Genomic DNA, 15,563 nt, shown 5'->3' with positions numbered 1-15,563 from the left:
GGGTGTGTGGGGGGGGTAGGGAGGCATATAGGATGCTGGGGATCAGCCAGGTCAGCTGCCTGCAACACAAGTGCCCTACCCACTGTTCTATCACCCAAACCCCTGTAAATGATTTAATGAAAGAAAAAGAATTTATCAGTGAACTAAAGCTTATAAATTATTATTATCTGAGAGAAAACACATTTGTTATTTGTTCTTATCTTTCACTGTAGGATAGGTGGTTCTTTTCCTTCTCCTCCGCATCCTTTTCCTTGTCCTTTAGGGTTACCAGGAATTCTTGGATTTATGAAGCCACCGATAACCATACATCCCATAAGATAACAGGTTGAGAGTGTGGTTTAGCGAATGAGCAGTTGCCTTGCACATCTGAGGCCTTTGGTTTGATCCCTGCCGTGGGAAAAAAGAACTGCAATGACAGTTTAATAGGACTCATTGCAACCTATTCATAGTGCCCATGTTACTTTATACGTTTTAGATCTCAGACATTATTTTTACTGAATTGTCAGAGTCAAGGTCCTAATAATAGTGCTGCTTTGAAAGGAATAATTATATCTTCTCCAAGGGTGATAACCACATCCTCATACTTTCTCTCCCTTCCCAACTGGCCACAGTCTTACAAATAAGGTAATGCTATAGTGTTATAAAAGAGAGGAAGGCAACATACAAAACTATATGCTCATTAACTCATTAACTGGTTCAACGAGCTTTGTGCCAGAGACTTTGCTAGATGCACAAGATATGAATGAGGTGAGAGGAGATGCGGGGAATTAGTGGATATTTCAGTTTTTCGGAAACATTTTAATACATGCTTATACCAGTTTGATTTTACTAGTTTGATGCTTTACCGTTTTTGTTTTTGAGGGAATTAATCCTGTAATGTTTAGAGTTAAGCCTCTTCTGATGCTTTCACTAGACTCTAGTTTTTCCTTTGAAGGGACCTGAGTGCTAAGAGGTTAGCTGGGTTGGCACCTTCCTGGCGCCACATCCCAAAGTCTCACAGCAGTAGTGCCCTAGAGGTGGACCCCACAGCATCCAGGAGTGGCTGGACAAAGAATCAACCCCTCTCAGGTAAGCAGGACAACTCTGTTTTGGTGTAGTGAACTTATCTGCCAGTTTTATTTGGGAAACACTCTTTTTTGAGTACATTTGGATTTAGATGACTGTTGCCCACCTTGAGTATTCCAGTGGATTATAAATTTGGAAGCATTGGAACTAGTTTGTCTTTGGATTTTTCTACCTTTTCCTTTTTCTTTTCTTTCTTTATTTAAATCATGGCTTGCCTGATTGTTTCTACCCTGGAGAGAGCCCTGTGGGAGCGAGAAGGAACAGATATATAGTGAACCGGGTCAGTAGCACTTACTCCTGTAGAAGAATAAGTTTTACGACATTCCTTGGCATGGAAATTGACTCGTGGGACTAGATTCTGATTGTTTCAATTACTATGAACTGAGACAACAAAGAGGAACAAATAGGCAAAACCGAGAAATTGCTTATTAAATCTACCCTTAGTTTTTTCCTGTGGCCTGTGCAGTACTTGTTTTCTCTTCATTTTAAATACAATTCAATTTTATGGAGGTGTGGGTGGGCAACACCTGATGATGCTCAGGGATCACTACTTATACTGTGCTCAGAGCTTACTCCTGGCAGTGCTCAGGGAAGCATACAGGGTGCCAGGGATGGAGCCAGGGTAGGCAACGTGCAAGGCAAGAACCTTAACCTCTCTGCTCTCTGTATGCCTTGCGTCCTTATACTTCATTCTCTCAAAACAAGCTCTCCAACAAATGATCTGACTCCTTCATACTAAATGTAAATGATTTTAAAATAGTTTAAAGTGAGCCAGGAATATAGCTCGATGTGCTGGAGCACATGTTTTGCATGAAAGAGCCCTGGCTTAGGTCTCTGGCACTGCGTGGTCCCCAGGCACCAGGAAATGGTTCCTGAGCATTGCCAAATCCAAAACAGAACAAAACAAAAACATAGTTTAAAGCAGGCTTTCTCTCAGAGAAACTAGTGATTTAATAAGTTAAAACTTGAAGAAGATAAAGATTGGAACTTTATTTATGAGGCACCGAGAGTAAAGATCTCAGGTTGTGACGGTGTTTGGCTCCTTTTTACATTCCATTCATAATACACTCATAAACTTATGGTGTCTATTCCACTTAGTTAGAGACCCAATTCTAATGGTTCAGGATAAATTCTTCACTTATTAAGCACTGAAATTTGATGTAACAAATTTGAGTGATCCCTGAACAGAGTTAGGAGTAAGCCCTGAGCACCGCTGGGTATGGTCCATCCCTCCCCCGACCACCCGAAAAGCAATAGGAGAACTGATTCACACAATCGAGTTAGCTAGAGTGTTGGAAGGGAGGGTTATTGGGGTCCTTGGTGGAGAGGGGCTGGGTATACTGCTGATAGGTGTGATGCTGAGAAGTTTTCATGGGTGTGCATGAGAATCTCAGTTAAAGTAACTTGCTTGAAGTGTCCCAAGGAATAAATGACATCACATGGCAGAGATTTGCTCAGGCGGGCCCAGTAACATTGTGAGACTTGTTACTGTGTTTGGCATATCGAATACATCACGGGTCGCTTGCTGGGCTCTCTGAGAGGGGTGGAGGAATCGAACTTGGGTCGGCCATATTGGTCACATGCAAGGCAAACGCCCTACCCGCTGTGCTATTGCTCCAGCCCCTGCATGGCAGAGAATACTCTCTAATAGGAATGTAGCATATTAACTTTAGTTTACTTTCACCATTTGCCTTCTGTGTTGCCATGGGCAGGGTATTGATCCTTTTTGTGACATAAGTTTTATGTGGATCACAGCTACCTTATAGATTGTATATGTATATATGTATGCATATATATATACACACATATATATGCTTAAAATTGTTGCAAAGCATTAAAATGTATAATGCTCAATAAGTATTAATTGTTATCATAATTGTTATAAGTACTTATTAAATTTATTCATTGTTGTTACTGTTTTTATTATAGTTTATTGTAGTTTATTGCTTTAAAATCTGATATGAAAAGCACCGTCCAAAAAATGAACTCCAAATTGAAACCAAGAATTTCAAAAGAAAAATAGTACAGTGTTCATAAGTTCTCCTTGCCTCAGTTATGGAAATGTGACAATTTCTCTTCGTTGTATTCCAGGTGGAGAGGTGGCTGCCAAAAGTGAACTGGATGAATTGCAGGAAGAAGTGGCCAGGAGGGCCCAGGAGCAGGAACTTAGAAGGAAACGGGAGAAAGAATTAGAGGCAGCTAAAGGGTTTAACCCTCATCCCAGTCGCTTCATGGACTTGGATGAACTTCAGAATCAGGGTAATTATGGGTGACGGGGAGAAAGAGAGCAATATTCAGGAAAACATACTAAAGCTTGTAGATCTCATGTCTTCTTTTAGCAATGTTATGTTTTGTCTTAATTTATCCTTTTCAGTGAAAGCTAAAGTCAGAGATGACAAGACATGTGACTGGAGATAGGCACTGATTTGGGCTCATCTATTAAAAGTCTATAAGTTAGCTATAATGCACTGTTCATGAAAAATGCTTCCCATGAAGCATTTTTGAGAAGCATTTTTGGACTGGCTCTAGGAGATGTAAATAAAACTGGTCACAATTCAGAAATAGTACAAAAGGGGCCAAGTGAGGATCACAGTGAAGAGAATTTTACTTGCTGGACAGGAACATACTTTTGAGATTTCCTGCAGGGAGCTTCAGGGAGGTAGACTTACCACGCAGGTTTTAAGAACACACAGTCTGATTAACTTTTGATTCTCTGAGAATTCATTTTCAGTCTCATAGGCTTCTTATGGGGCTGGAGTGATAGCACGGTGGTAGGGCGTTTGCCTTGCATGCGGCCGACCCAGAGGACCCAGGTTCGATTACTTTGTCCCTCTTGGAGAACTCAGCAAGCTACTGAGAGGATCTTGCCTGCATGACAAAGCCTGGCAAGCTCCCCATGACTTACTCGATATGCCAAAACATAATAACAACAAGTCTCACAATGGAGACGTTACTGGGCCTGCTTGAGCAAATTGATGAACAACGGGAGGACAGTGACAGTGACAGTGACAAGCTTCTTATGAACTTCATTGAAACCTCTCCAACTGCCCCACATTCATCGCTTTGTTTTCTTCAGTTGCTTTATGATGTTACTTTCCTGACCTTAAAATAGGAGTTGGCTGGGGAAGTAACTCAGCTTTAGTGCTTGCCCTGCTTACCTCAGATGCTGGGTAAAGGGTCAAGATACCAAGCTCAAATAGGACCTAAAACCTAAATCTCAATTTTTAGAAATTCTACAAACTGATTCATTATTCTTAAAATTCAGAATCAGTTGTGATAAATTGAGCTAAAGCAGTATGAAGGATGGCAGTGCAGTTTGGGTGGCATTCTGTTGACGAGCTTCCTCTCTTTAATCAACATGTAGAGAATCTTCCTGGGTTAAGTAGTCCCATGGGGTGGGGGCCATTTTTCTCCTCTAATTGTGTGTTTTTTATTTATTTATTTATTTATTTATTTTTTTAATTGTGTGTTTTTAATTTAAGGTAATTTTTGCCTCATATACCTCAAATCATTATGTTTGTTTGCAATTCCTGCTTCTCTGTGTATTTGAATTTATCCCCCCGCCCCCTCCTACCACACATACATACCTTTAGTTTTTGGGGAAGAAACCCAGAGCCACACACATGCAAAACAAGAGCTCTGCCTTGGAGCTGCATCGCTGTCACCAGTCTCCTTTTCCCTGTTTGCTCCTGAGTTGTATCACATTGGTGTCTCAGTTTTGTATTACTTCTGAAAGAGGGCTCTTCTTCCCTTCTCTGACTGTTGAACAGTAAATTAAACTTGAGAGGGGGAATCTATGTTTTATTGCCAGTTCTGCAGACTCTTTGGCTGAAAACTCAAAGGGTTTGCAGAATTGGCAATGAAACATAGATTCCCCCTTTGGTTGAAATCTCTTTGGTTGAAATCTTTCAACCAAAGATCAAGAAAAGCACTTAATATACTACTAAGATTTTAGAGAATAATAATTAAAACCCAAGCAGTGATTGACCATCTTAGTTTATCTTTGTTGAGAACTTTTTTTTCAATTGCTCTAGCCACACTTCTGATGGTTAAAGGTTATACTGATTTAGTTGACTCCACTATTATGAGAAAATGTTAAGCCTGGAAATTTGGGGGAGAACACATTTCTGGAAGTGAGGTTCATAGCTTGGTTCTGAAAACCTGAATACTGAATTTTTCAGAACCAATCTGTGACTTCATTTTCTTTCCATCGCTCTCCAAAAGCAATGCTGAAGTAGGGGAGTGGAAAGGTTCTTGCACAGGGATGTGAAAGAATCTTTCTCAGTATAGCGAGACAGAAGTCAGTGGAAGAAGAAGACACTGTGGGGGAGATGGCTGACACCTTGATTTTTTTTTCCCCATGTGAGCTTATGAAAACTCTTTATTAACCCCAGTTGTAAGTAACTTACAACTTTTGTTTTTTTAGTGAGTTTATAAAGTTGAAGAAGGGGGTTTATAAAGTTAAGAATTCTTTTACAAAAGTTGCCTTTTGATACTTTTTCTCATTTTTTTATGCACTGTACTGGACTCAGTCTCTACCTTGGCATACATTTCAGGGGAGGGACAAATATACTCCCAGAGTATGGGAAATGGCACTTTTGGTATAGTTTCAGGAGCAGGGACATGACTATGTCATTTTGAACAGAATTCTGACAGGACAACGTCCTAACTGCAGGGACATTCACGTAGCCATGATATCTGATGACGGAGATGTGCAAACCAGTAATGCACGTTGTTCAGCTGCCCAGGTAGCAACACTGAAGTCAGGAACTTGAGAGCTCCAGTTCTTGAGAGGTTTACTGAGTTTTCATTTGAGGGTGGTGCAGAGAACATTGTAAATAGGTGAGTGAAGGAAGAGATCTAGATGGCTTTCATGGAATAGTGAAGGCACTTTTGTCTTAAAATAGGAGTGAAGGCCTTGGTAGGGATCTGGAGGGTCATTCTGGCATAGTCTGGCAAGATGTATCTTGCTACACATTGAACAGACCAATTCCAAGCACAAAACACCCCCCTCTGCTATAGATAACACTTTGTTCTTTGTGTAATCACAAAACACAGATCGACTAGGAAAGCCCCGTGGCATTCTCTCCCCTCCCCTCCCCTCCCCTCTCCTCTTCTCTCTCTCCCTCCTCTCTTCTCTCTCCTCTCACTCCTCTCTCTCTCTCTCTCTTTGGTGTTCTCAGAGTCACTTCCCCTCCTGGGATCGCCAATACCATGCACGGATGAAGGAGGAAACGAGGGCCAGGCTGTGATCAGTTGCCAATTATTCCATTCTCCCCACGCGCCTGTTCCAGTCTCACTAAGCCCCTCGTTCTAGTCTCACACTGCCCCTCATTCCTATCTCCTCCTGTCTCCCTTGCTCCTCTCTCTACGCTCCCACTCTCTGCCTTGGCCTCTCTCTAATCTTTCACCGACTGCCCCGCATTGAGGGTAGCACAGTCAACATCAAAACCCTTCCTGATCGCTGATCAGGCTCAAGAGCGAAATACCACCTAGGGTTTTTCTCCTTTCCTTTGTCCAATAACATAATTAACATCTTAATTCTACTTCTAAATATTAGTTATTTTGTATGGACACAGTAAGAGATACATTAAGCTTGTAGGGTGGCTCTCCTGGGGACATCTCACTATAGATCTCACGCTACAGTGCTTAGGCCAGATTAATCTTTCCTAACCCTAGCAGGATCCTAATCTAGTTGTTACTTTTTGAATCATAACAGATTTTGTCCATGACTATGCTCTTAACTTATGGTTGGGTATTATGGTGCTTTGGCCCGGCCCATTTCGATGCCAGGGTAGCTCACAGCTTTCTCTGGGTCCATCCAGTCCCTCAACAGGACCTTGCTATTGGGAATCTAGGAAGTAAGGGCAACTGAGGCTTAAGTCGAGAGAACAGATGCTCAGGAGTGACTATCATTCGGAGTCAGTTAACTCCCAAGTTACAAAAGCATAGCATTAACTGTCTTCTGTGTCTGTACAGAAAGGACGTTGCTCTGAATTAACTATGCAAAGGACTTAAGGAGAAGAGAAAAACAATATGTATAAGTTAACAGAGTCTGATTAGGAGATAGAGGCAATTGACCAGTTGGGGAAGCAGCGCACAAAGAAAGAGGTTACAGATAAACACAGAGGAGTGGGAGCACTGTGATGAGAGTAACCCAATGTTTATTGGGTTACTATAAGCTCCCTGTTGCAAGGCAGAAAGGACAAACCAATTTTATCTTACAGTTCTTTACTGGGGAAATCCTTATAGTTGGAGTATGTGGGCATCAGTGACATTCCTCTTATTTATGACTTTGGTAAGGTCTCAGTTACAGCACATTTGGTTCTCTTACATGTTTCAGAGAGTTTTTCATAGCAAATGGATAGTTGTAGTAAGGTTAGGTTAGAGACTAAGCGAGGATCGGTGCATACTGAAGGGAAACAGCAGTACATATGGAAAGTTGGATGGACTGTAATGAAAACGAAAAGTACTGGCCCTTTCAGGGAGGAGTGACGGCTTTGAGAGGTCCCTGCAAGAGGCAGATTCAGTGTTTGAAGAGTCACTACATCTGGAACAGAAGGGCGAATGTGCTGCAGCTTTGGCTCTCTGTAATGAAGCTATCTGTAAGTAACTCTAACCGCTATGGCTCTGGCACTTTGACTAACTTCACAATAGATGTCATTAGCATAGTCACCCCAATGGGATAAAAACAGCCCTTGTGTCTCCTCACTTCCAGTCATCCATTTGAGACCTGTTAGCTATCTTTTTTCTTCAGATTTCTAAGTGTGCTAGGCACTGTTCTGGCCTAAAGATGTTTTCTGGAACAATCTCAGCAGGAAACTACGGATGAATTAATCCAGCCATGCGGACCTTCTTATTCCAAGACAGTTAGACCTCAGATGTTAGGTTTGTTTTCTCTTTCTCTGTTCACTCAAAAGTGAGGCTGAGTTTATGACACCCCCACCCCCCAAAAAATAGTCAAATTGGCTGTGACTCCAGGTTTCTAATTTTGCATTGCACATTTGATTTTTTTTATGTTTTTCCCTTGCCTTACAGTTTTACAGTACCAAAAGGTTATGCCTAGGGATTAAGGCTTAGATTTCATATCTGATCCTTAAATGTAACCCCCACGAAGCTTTGTTGTTTAGACAGTTAAAGGTTTGGATCACATCTGCTGTTGCTCCTGGGGAAGGGAGAGGTGGGACCAATCTCTGGAGACCTAATACAGACAGGCCAGTTGCAGAGGACAAGGGTGGCAGCCTCTCAAATGGAAGCAGTAGTGTACCTTCCTGATTCATTTTAGTTAAGCTTTTGTTTGTTTGTTTGTTTGTTTGAATTTAAATTAATCTGTTCGGTCTCCATGGCTTCCATGAATGTTCCTTAGAGCCAGAGCCAGCCCCGTGCCCTGGACAGCATATGCATGGTCCATGCCTTGCATTCTTGCTGCATATTTGAGTTTTACTGCATATCTTTGCTTATTTTTGGTTCAGTTTTATTTATTTATTTATTGTTTTGGTTTGTATTTTGTGTTCTGTTTCTGCTATATTTTCTTTTGCATTGTAGCTAAACTAAGACTTGCCCTGCATGGTGCCAGCTCTAGCACGCACAGCAGAGCGCTAGTCGATAAGAAGTTGCAAATCAGTATTCGAAAAGCACGGAGCCTGCAGGAGCGCATGCAGCAGCACCCAGCATCCCAGCAGCCGCCGCAGCCCTCAGCCTGCCTCCCTGCACAGGGGGGCGCCCTTCCTCACCCGACCAGGTAGTGCCCGGGAACACTGCAGATGATGCTTGCCGAGGGAGGAAGCCGTGCTCGCGGTTTAGCCTCCCCCTCGGCGAGGAAGACTCTCCTGGCGTAGCGGGAAGGGCCTGAGCTCAGCCCCGGAAGGGCCCTGGGTGGACGGGGCGGGAGACAGGAGACAGCCGTGGCGCTGTGGCCTCCCGGCTTCCCATCGCGCCTGGGAGCACCGCCGGCCCAGTGCCGGCTCTCCGACCCAACCACCAGGAAGAGACACGTGTTTCACTTGTCCTTTCCTGGTTTCGGTTTTTGCTTTGGGGTCACACTGGCAGTGTTCAGGGCATATTCCTGACTCTGCTCACAGCCGGGCTCCGAGGACCCTTGCGATGCCAGGGGTCAAACCCAGGTTCCAGGTTGTATGCAAAGCAAGCAACTTATTCATGGGCCCTGAAATTTCACTTTATTTACTTATTTATTTTCCCCCTTTCCTATCACCAGGACTAGGAAACAGTGACATTGTTCGTTAGTTTTAGGTCCCACGTTTTATTTTTCATTTCATTTTTTTTCCTTTTGGTTTTGGGGTCACACCCAGCTGTGCTTAGGGGCTGCGCCCGGTTCAGTGCTTAGGCGTTGCTCCCAGCAGTGCTCAGACCACATGTTGTGCTGTGATCTCCTGCATGTAGGTTATGTGCTTGGCTCATGAGCCCCCACGTCTCCACAGCTTAGTCCTCTAATTTGACTGTTACAGGACTAGATTGATGTAGGTACAAGCTGATTTTGGCTGAAGTCTGAATAACTTTCAGAATATAAATATTAAAAGCAAGCAACATGTTTTGAACATTTGTCTGTGCTCAGACATTAATCATTTTCTATCTTATTTCATTTTATTCTCATATTAATCTTATGAGTTAGAGACAATTTAGTATTTATAGAAAGGGAACAAGCTCCAAGGGGATAAGTAAGGTGCTCCGGATTCCTCAGCCAGTGAGTGACTGAAGTTTGGAATTCAAGTCCGGGTCTGTTTGGCACTGTTGGAATTTAATATGTAATTATAATATTGGGCTGATTATATAATATTGTCAGAATGCCTGGTGACTCCCACAGCTGTCACGTTCAAATTCAATGTTCATAGCCAGGCTCTTCCGTTTTCTTTTTCCCCGACTGTCTATTCTACTTAAATGCCAATTCGGAAATCTAATCATATATTTTAAATATAGGTAACCCTGGGGCCACCCACATTCCAATTCTGGGTACACAATTCACCTTTCTTTCGTAGCACTCCATCTTGGGACTGTTGTCATCTTCCTTTGGGGTATAGATTTCCTTCACTGTTTGATCTTTCTTTTATTTCTATTATCTCACTGGAGTATCCCATGTTCTTCTTAGAATTAGTGTCCTCCCTGAATAAGTTACTTTATTCACTAAAATAGATGAATATAGGAATTTTAGGTGCTAAAACTTTTCAGAAAATTTATGCTATTTGATATATATGATTGAGATTTTATTTAATTGCTTCTGAAATAGCATTTTAGCAGAGGAATACAAAACAATTAGTGAGAAAATAACTAAATGCAATTAACTAATTGCTGTTCTCACTTCCAAATCTCAGGAGAGCCACACTATATTACTTTGGGGGAACATATCAGTGAGTTATACAACCAATGTAGATTATGAAAACACATTGGAAATGGTTGAATGCTATAGAATCCCAGAAACTCAAACACTTTTTATTCTGTAAGTGTAACCTTTTGGTCCTTTTCACTGGGAGGCCTCTGGACTCCAGGTAGGATTTCCCTCTGTATTTTAGTATCCTGTATTTTTGCTGGTGGTATGAGTAGTTTGTAGACTTTGCTTCCATGTCATCTGCATGTGAAATTAGCAATTTCCATTTTTTTAATTTTCAACCAGAATATGAATATGATTGCTACTTCTTGAGTAGCAAAGAATGCCAGTTTCACTTGATAATCCAGTTTTTTGAGGGCATTCAGTAAAGAGGATTAATACTACTTTTTAACCTGTGTATCTGCTGGTCATGTGCCTTCTCTTTCTTGAACGTTCGCACTATTGGCTTTCCGATGCTTGTCTTTCCATTCATTTCCACCCTTTCTTCTGTGAGTAGGTAGAAATGGGAACTGAATGAATAGTTCCTTTCGTAAGTGAGCTTGTCAATCAGGGCAGTTCATGACTGGCTTTCTCCATTGTTTCAGTGAACAGCATGTCCCGCTCCAAGTATTGTTAAACAAGGAGGCCCAGTTGGAACCCTCCACGAATACAGAATTTGGGGCCAGTTCTTTCGTCCGTTCACCTGCTTCCTGCCATGAATCACATTCATCGCTATTCCGAGAGTCATCTTCCCTGTCTGTCCCACTGCGCAGTTCCCCCGCCAGGTCTGCCTCAAACCTGCTGACTTCAGTTGAGGTGGCCAGCAGTGACCCCTCCGCGCACCGTGGGCATTGCTTGCCTGGAATGCCGGGTAGGGCTGAGAAGAATTCAGGCTATGACTGGGAAACATCGGATACACCCGAGGGTCAGCTGCGTGGCCACAGAGGAGACAGTGGCACCTGTAGTAGATTTCCCTCTCAAGAAGGAAGAGGCATTTCGAAAGAACAGCTATTCCAAGACAGGAGGGATCCTGCTGACTCATCCCAGGCTATGGTTTGTTCCCACGCAGCTGGAAGAGCCCCCTGTGAGAGGGGAGACACACAGAACCCAGCCTGCCGTCCTTCCAGCCCGTCCGCTCAGCCCAGCCTTCCCCTCCACAGGGCCTACCGTCCCGTCACGTCGGATGCTTCCTCAGTTGCGCTTCACTCTCCCGATGATGTGCAGAAAACTAACCAATGTCTCCAAGCCAAAAGCCTCAAAGCTTCGTTGCCTTCCACATTGGACAGAGGTAGCGAGGAGCCCTATCGGCCAGAGTTTGCCGGCACAAAGGGACTCGTCCGTTCTTTGGCAGAACGGTTCCAGGGAATGCAAGGTGCCTCCACAAGGGCTGGGACAGGTTCCCAGGATAGAAGTTTGCCAAATAGTCTCAGAAAGAACTCTTCCCCTCCTGACTCCAAGCCTCCGTTCTCACGGGATCAAGGGAAAGGCCACTGGCTTTGGGCAATACAGCAACCCTCTCAGGCGGGCAGGGACAGACTGTCTGCCAGGGAAGAGCCTGGAAGTCACTCTGCTGCTCTGACCTCTGTGCTGCCTAATGGGGACACTCCTAGGGGAGGGCAGCCCAGGCTGACAGAGCCAGCTGGGTATCAGCGGAAGCTGGCCCCAGTGAGAGCTGCTAGCCCTAAGGAACTGGGCAGCAGTGTCAACTTGGGGAGTTCCTTGCCTTTGGATTCCTGGGTGAATGCCACAAGACTCTGTGATTCTCAGTTTAAACATGGGGTCCCTGGGCCAGGAGTGAAGCCCTCTCCATACGATCCTCATCCCTGTGTGGCCTATCCAGAAAGAAACCACATCCTTTTGCATCCACATTGGAACCAAGACACAGAACAGGAGATGTCAGAATTGGAGTCTCTCTACCAGGCCAGTCTTCAGGTCTCTCAAGCTGGCTGTTCTGGATGGGGGCAGCAGGATGTGACTGGTGACCCACTTAGCCAAACAGGTAAGAATACAACCTGGCCAGGGCACAGGGATATGTAAAAGCTGAAAGCGGAAGGACAAGATCGAAGTGTTTATGTGGGTTGGGGTTACGGAGGGAGGATATTCTATCCAAATAATATCTCTAGTTTAAGAGAGGTAGTAGGACAGACATTGTTCATAAAGACTTTGGAACAGAGACTAGATAATTTTCTAGCTAGAGTGGAGAATGGGAACAGAATCATTACTCAGCACATCACTCAGCATGTTTTCCTCCTTCTAGAGAAAGAGACCAAATTGGTCAATACCCAGGGCTCCTTCCATATGTACTGCTGAAATAGTTCTTGGAGTATGGCATTTGCCTTGCATGCAGCCAACCCAGGGTTTAATCCCCAGCAAAAAATCCTGAGCACAGCCCCAAAACAAAAACAAAAAAAGAAAAGGAAAGGAAGAACAAAGAAGGGGCCAGAGAAGATACCGATTTGATCCCCAGCATCCCACATTGTCCCCCAAGTACTCCCAGGAGTAATACCCGAGTACAGAGCCAGGAATAACCCCTGAGACCACTGGTGTGGCCCAAAAACCAAAACCAAAACCCCGGAGAAAGAGTTCCTAGGGCTTTGAGATGGACTCAGCATGAGGTGGAAGTCTTTCTTGCAGCTTAGCAGTACAGACCCCAACATGCAGCCTCCCCATCCAGCTTGGAATGAGGATGTCCACATTGAGTCAGGTCTCCAATATGGCATTTCTAGATCATGCTGGACCTACAATATTTTGCCAGGTCTAGAAATTTCAAGGTCACTTGCCTGTTGGATCCCTGTTTTAGTTAAACCATGTGAAGAGTCACGTTTCTGCTTTCAATGCACATCTTCATGTAGATGTGAAGAATATTTCTAATTTAGGTGTACCTTAACAATCCCAAAGCCTGAACCCTTTGCTCCTTCATTAATTATCTATATAATTTGATGTCACTTACTATCCCAGGGTTTTTACCTGTAACATGAATTTGTTCAATGATTTTTTTAAGTATCTTAGAGCTCTTAAAATTATAGATATGGTTCTGTGCATTTGAACTTGGAGAAATTTATACTGTGATGAATATTCTAATATTTATGATTGACTATTCTTTCTTTCTTTCTTTCTTTCTTTCTCTCTTTCTTTCACTCTTTCTTTCTCTCTTTCGTTTTTTGATTTTGGGCCATACCCAGTGATGTTTATTCCTGGCTCTTTGCCCAGGGAATCACTCCTGGCTGTCTCAGGGGAACCATAAGAGGTGCCGGGAATCTACTGGGTCAGTTGCGTGCCAGGCAAACACCCTACGTACTGTACTATTACTCTGGTCCATATATTTCTTTTTTCTTTTTTAGCTGATGCTCAGGTGGGCAGAGGTTTGGGCCACACCTGGCATTGTTCAGGGCTTACTCTTGATTCTGCACTCAGGGATGATTCTGGTTGCGGGGGTTTGAACCCATATTAGCCACATGCAAGGCGTGAGGTACCATATACCTGCTGTACAATCACTCCGGCCCCCTTGAAGTGTTTTTATCACCCCAAAAAGAAACCCTGGGAGAGTGAAAGCAGAGCTAGGAGTAAGCACTGAGCACTGCCAGGTGTCGCTCAAGAAATAAAGCAAAGTTATATAAATACAGCCTTTGACCTATATTCTAAATTGCACAGTATTCTGGCAGTTGGATAGGGCATATTTTTATAAGTAAGAAATGGGTACTAGAGATGAACTCCACATTACTTTTCTTTTTAAATTGTGTTACCGTGAGATAGAGTAATAAAGCTTTCATGTTTGAGATTCAGCCATGCAATGATGGAACACCCATCCCTCCACCAGTGCACATTCTCCACCACCCACATCCCCGTCTTCACCCTGCCTCTGTGGTAGGCAGTTTCCCCAATACTCTCTCTCTAATTCTGGGCGTTGTCTTTTGCTCGAAACTTCCCACCACCATTCAAGCCTACCTGCCAGGGGCAGACGCTGGATCATTTATTTTCCATTGCTCATCTTGAGTATCACGAGAGCTCACACGGCTGCGATTGTAAATGTAAATTTCTAGATTGTAAATGTTTGGGTTCCAGAGACATCTCTAATCTCTAATCCATTTTGGCATTCAACTGGGAGTCTCTAGGCCAGGGCTGTTGGTGCACTGAGATGGGACATGGAGGCACATTGTGGGTGTGACAGCCAGTCTGTTGGGTGGGCGGGGACCCGAGGAGGGACAGCCCAGGTCCTCTGCCACCATGCATCCTGAAGGGTTAGGTTATATTATTCAGCTTTTATAAAAATAAAAATGAAACTTTCTTGATACTAAGTATATTTCCTTATTAAGTCTCTGAAAAGCATAAAATTCTGATATTTTATTGATGTTATATATATGTGCAGAGCTCAAATCTATGTGCTATGTCTGTAATTATCTGAGATAAGTGAACAGTATTTCTATATAGTTACTTATAGGGAGGTACCCGTTATTAAGACTTTATTGCTAGCTTCAACCAATGTTTTTTTTTAAATGTTATATTATTAACTACCACAATAATTTTAACTTAGAATTGTAGGTTCTATATGTTTAGAAACAAAGGTTATAGAACTAAAAATGTGCTTTTCAGTAAATGGAAAATCTTCAGTTGCCTATTAAATGTTTCTGTGAATTTTAAATGCTGGATATTATATTGCTTTCAGTGTAATTTTTTGTGAAAAATGAAGTTGTGCTTTTGTCCCAGTTAAAAAAAAAGTGTACTAGAGAGATGGTTCAAAGAAATGGAGTGCATATTTTGCATTCTGAAGCCCTGGGTTGAATCCCTGGCGCCACAAGTTCCTCAGGCACCACTGGGAGTATCCCTGAGTCAGGAATCCCCGAATCCACACCACCAGCTGTGGCCCCCAAACCAAACAAACACAAAGTAAGAAATAGCCTTTTGTCATAGAAAATTTGAAATGTAGTCAGAGTGAAAAATAAGAATAAATGTTATAATAATTCCCCTCTGTACTTATTACAAGTTTCCATGGTGATTATTTGGCCAGTTATCAGTATATGGACAATTTCCATTTAATTATTCCACCCCCACCTTTTTCCTTTCCCACTGGATTATTTACCAGCAAAATCCAGACCTTACTGTCACTTAAGTGGGATCATAACACATGGTGTTTTTATCATAAATTTTTCTTACCTCTCATCCTTTTACATTAGTCTTACCT

At 43.0% G+C, this 15,563-nt stretch overlaps 1 protein-coding gene across 1 annotated transcript in view; it reads left to right on the top strand.

Annotated features, from left to right (window-relative positions):
- The window catches only part of USP54 (ubiquitin specific peptidase 54), a 98,715-nt gene that overhangs the window by 72,880 nt on the left and 10,272 nt on the right, over window positions 1-15,563 (top strand). The window contains exons 15-19 of the mRNA XM_056113336.1: window positions 935-1,068; window positions 3,157-3,324; window positions 7,551-7,670; window positions 8,611-8,806; window positions 10,990-12,383. Coding sequence (XP_055969311.1) covers window positions 935-1,068; window positions 3,157-3,324; window positions 7,551-7,670; window positions 8,611-8,806; window positions 10,990-12,383 — 2,012 coding nt within the window. The remainder of the gene's footprint in view (window positions 1-934; window positions 1,069-3,156; window positions 3,325-7,550; window positions 7,671-8,610; window positions 8,807-10,989; window positions 12,384-15,563) is intronic.

The sequence above is a fragment of the Sorex fumeus genome, unplaced genomic scaffold, assembly GCF_029834395.1.
Source record: "Sorex fumeus unplaced genomic scaffold, SorFum_2.1 ptg000020l, whole genome shotgun sequence".
Lineage (NCBI taxonomy): Eukaryota > Metazoa > Chordata > Mammalia > Eulipotyphla > Soricidae > Sorex > Sorex fumeus.
The sequence above is the reverse complement of the archived record's forward strand: the minus strand, read 5'-3'. Positions and strand labels throughout refer to the sequence as shown.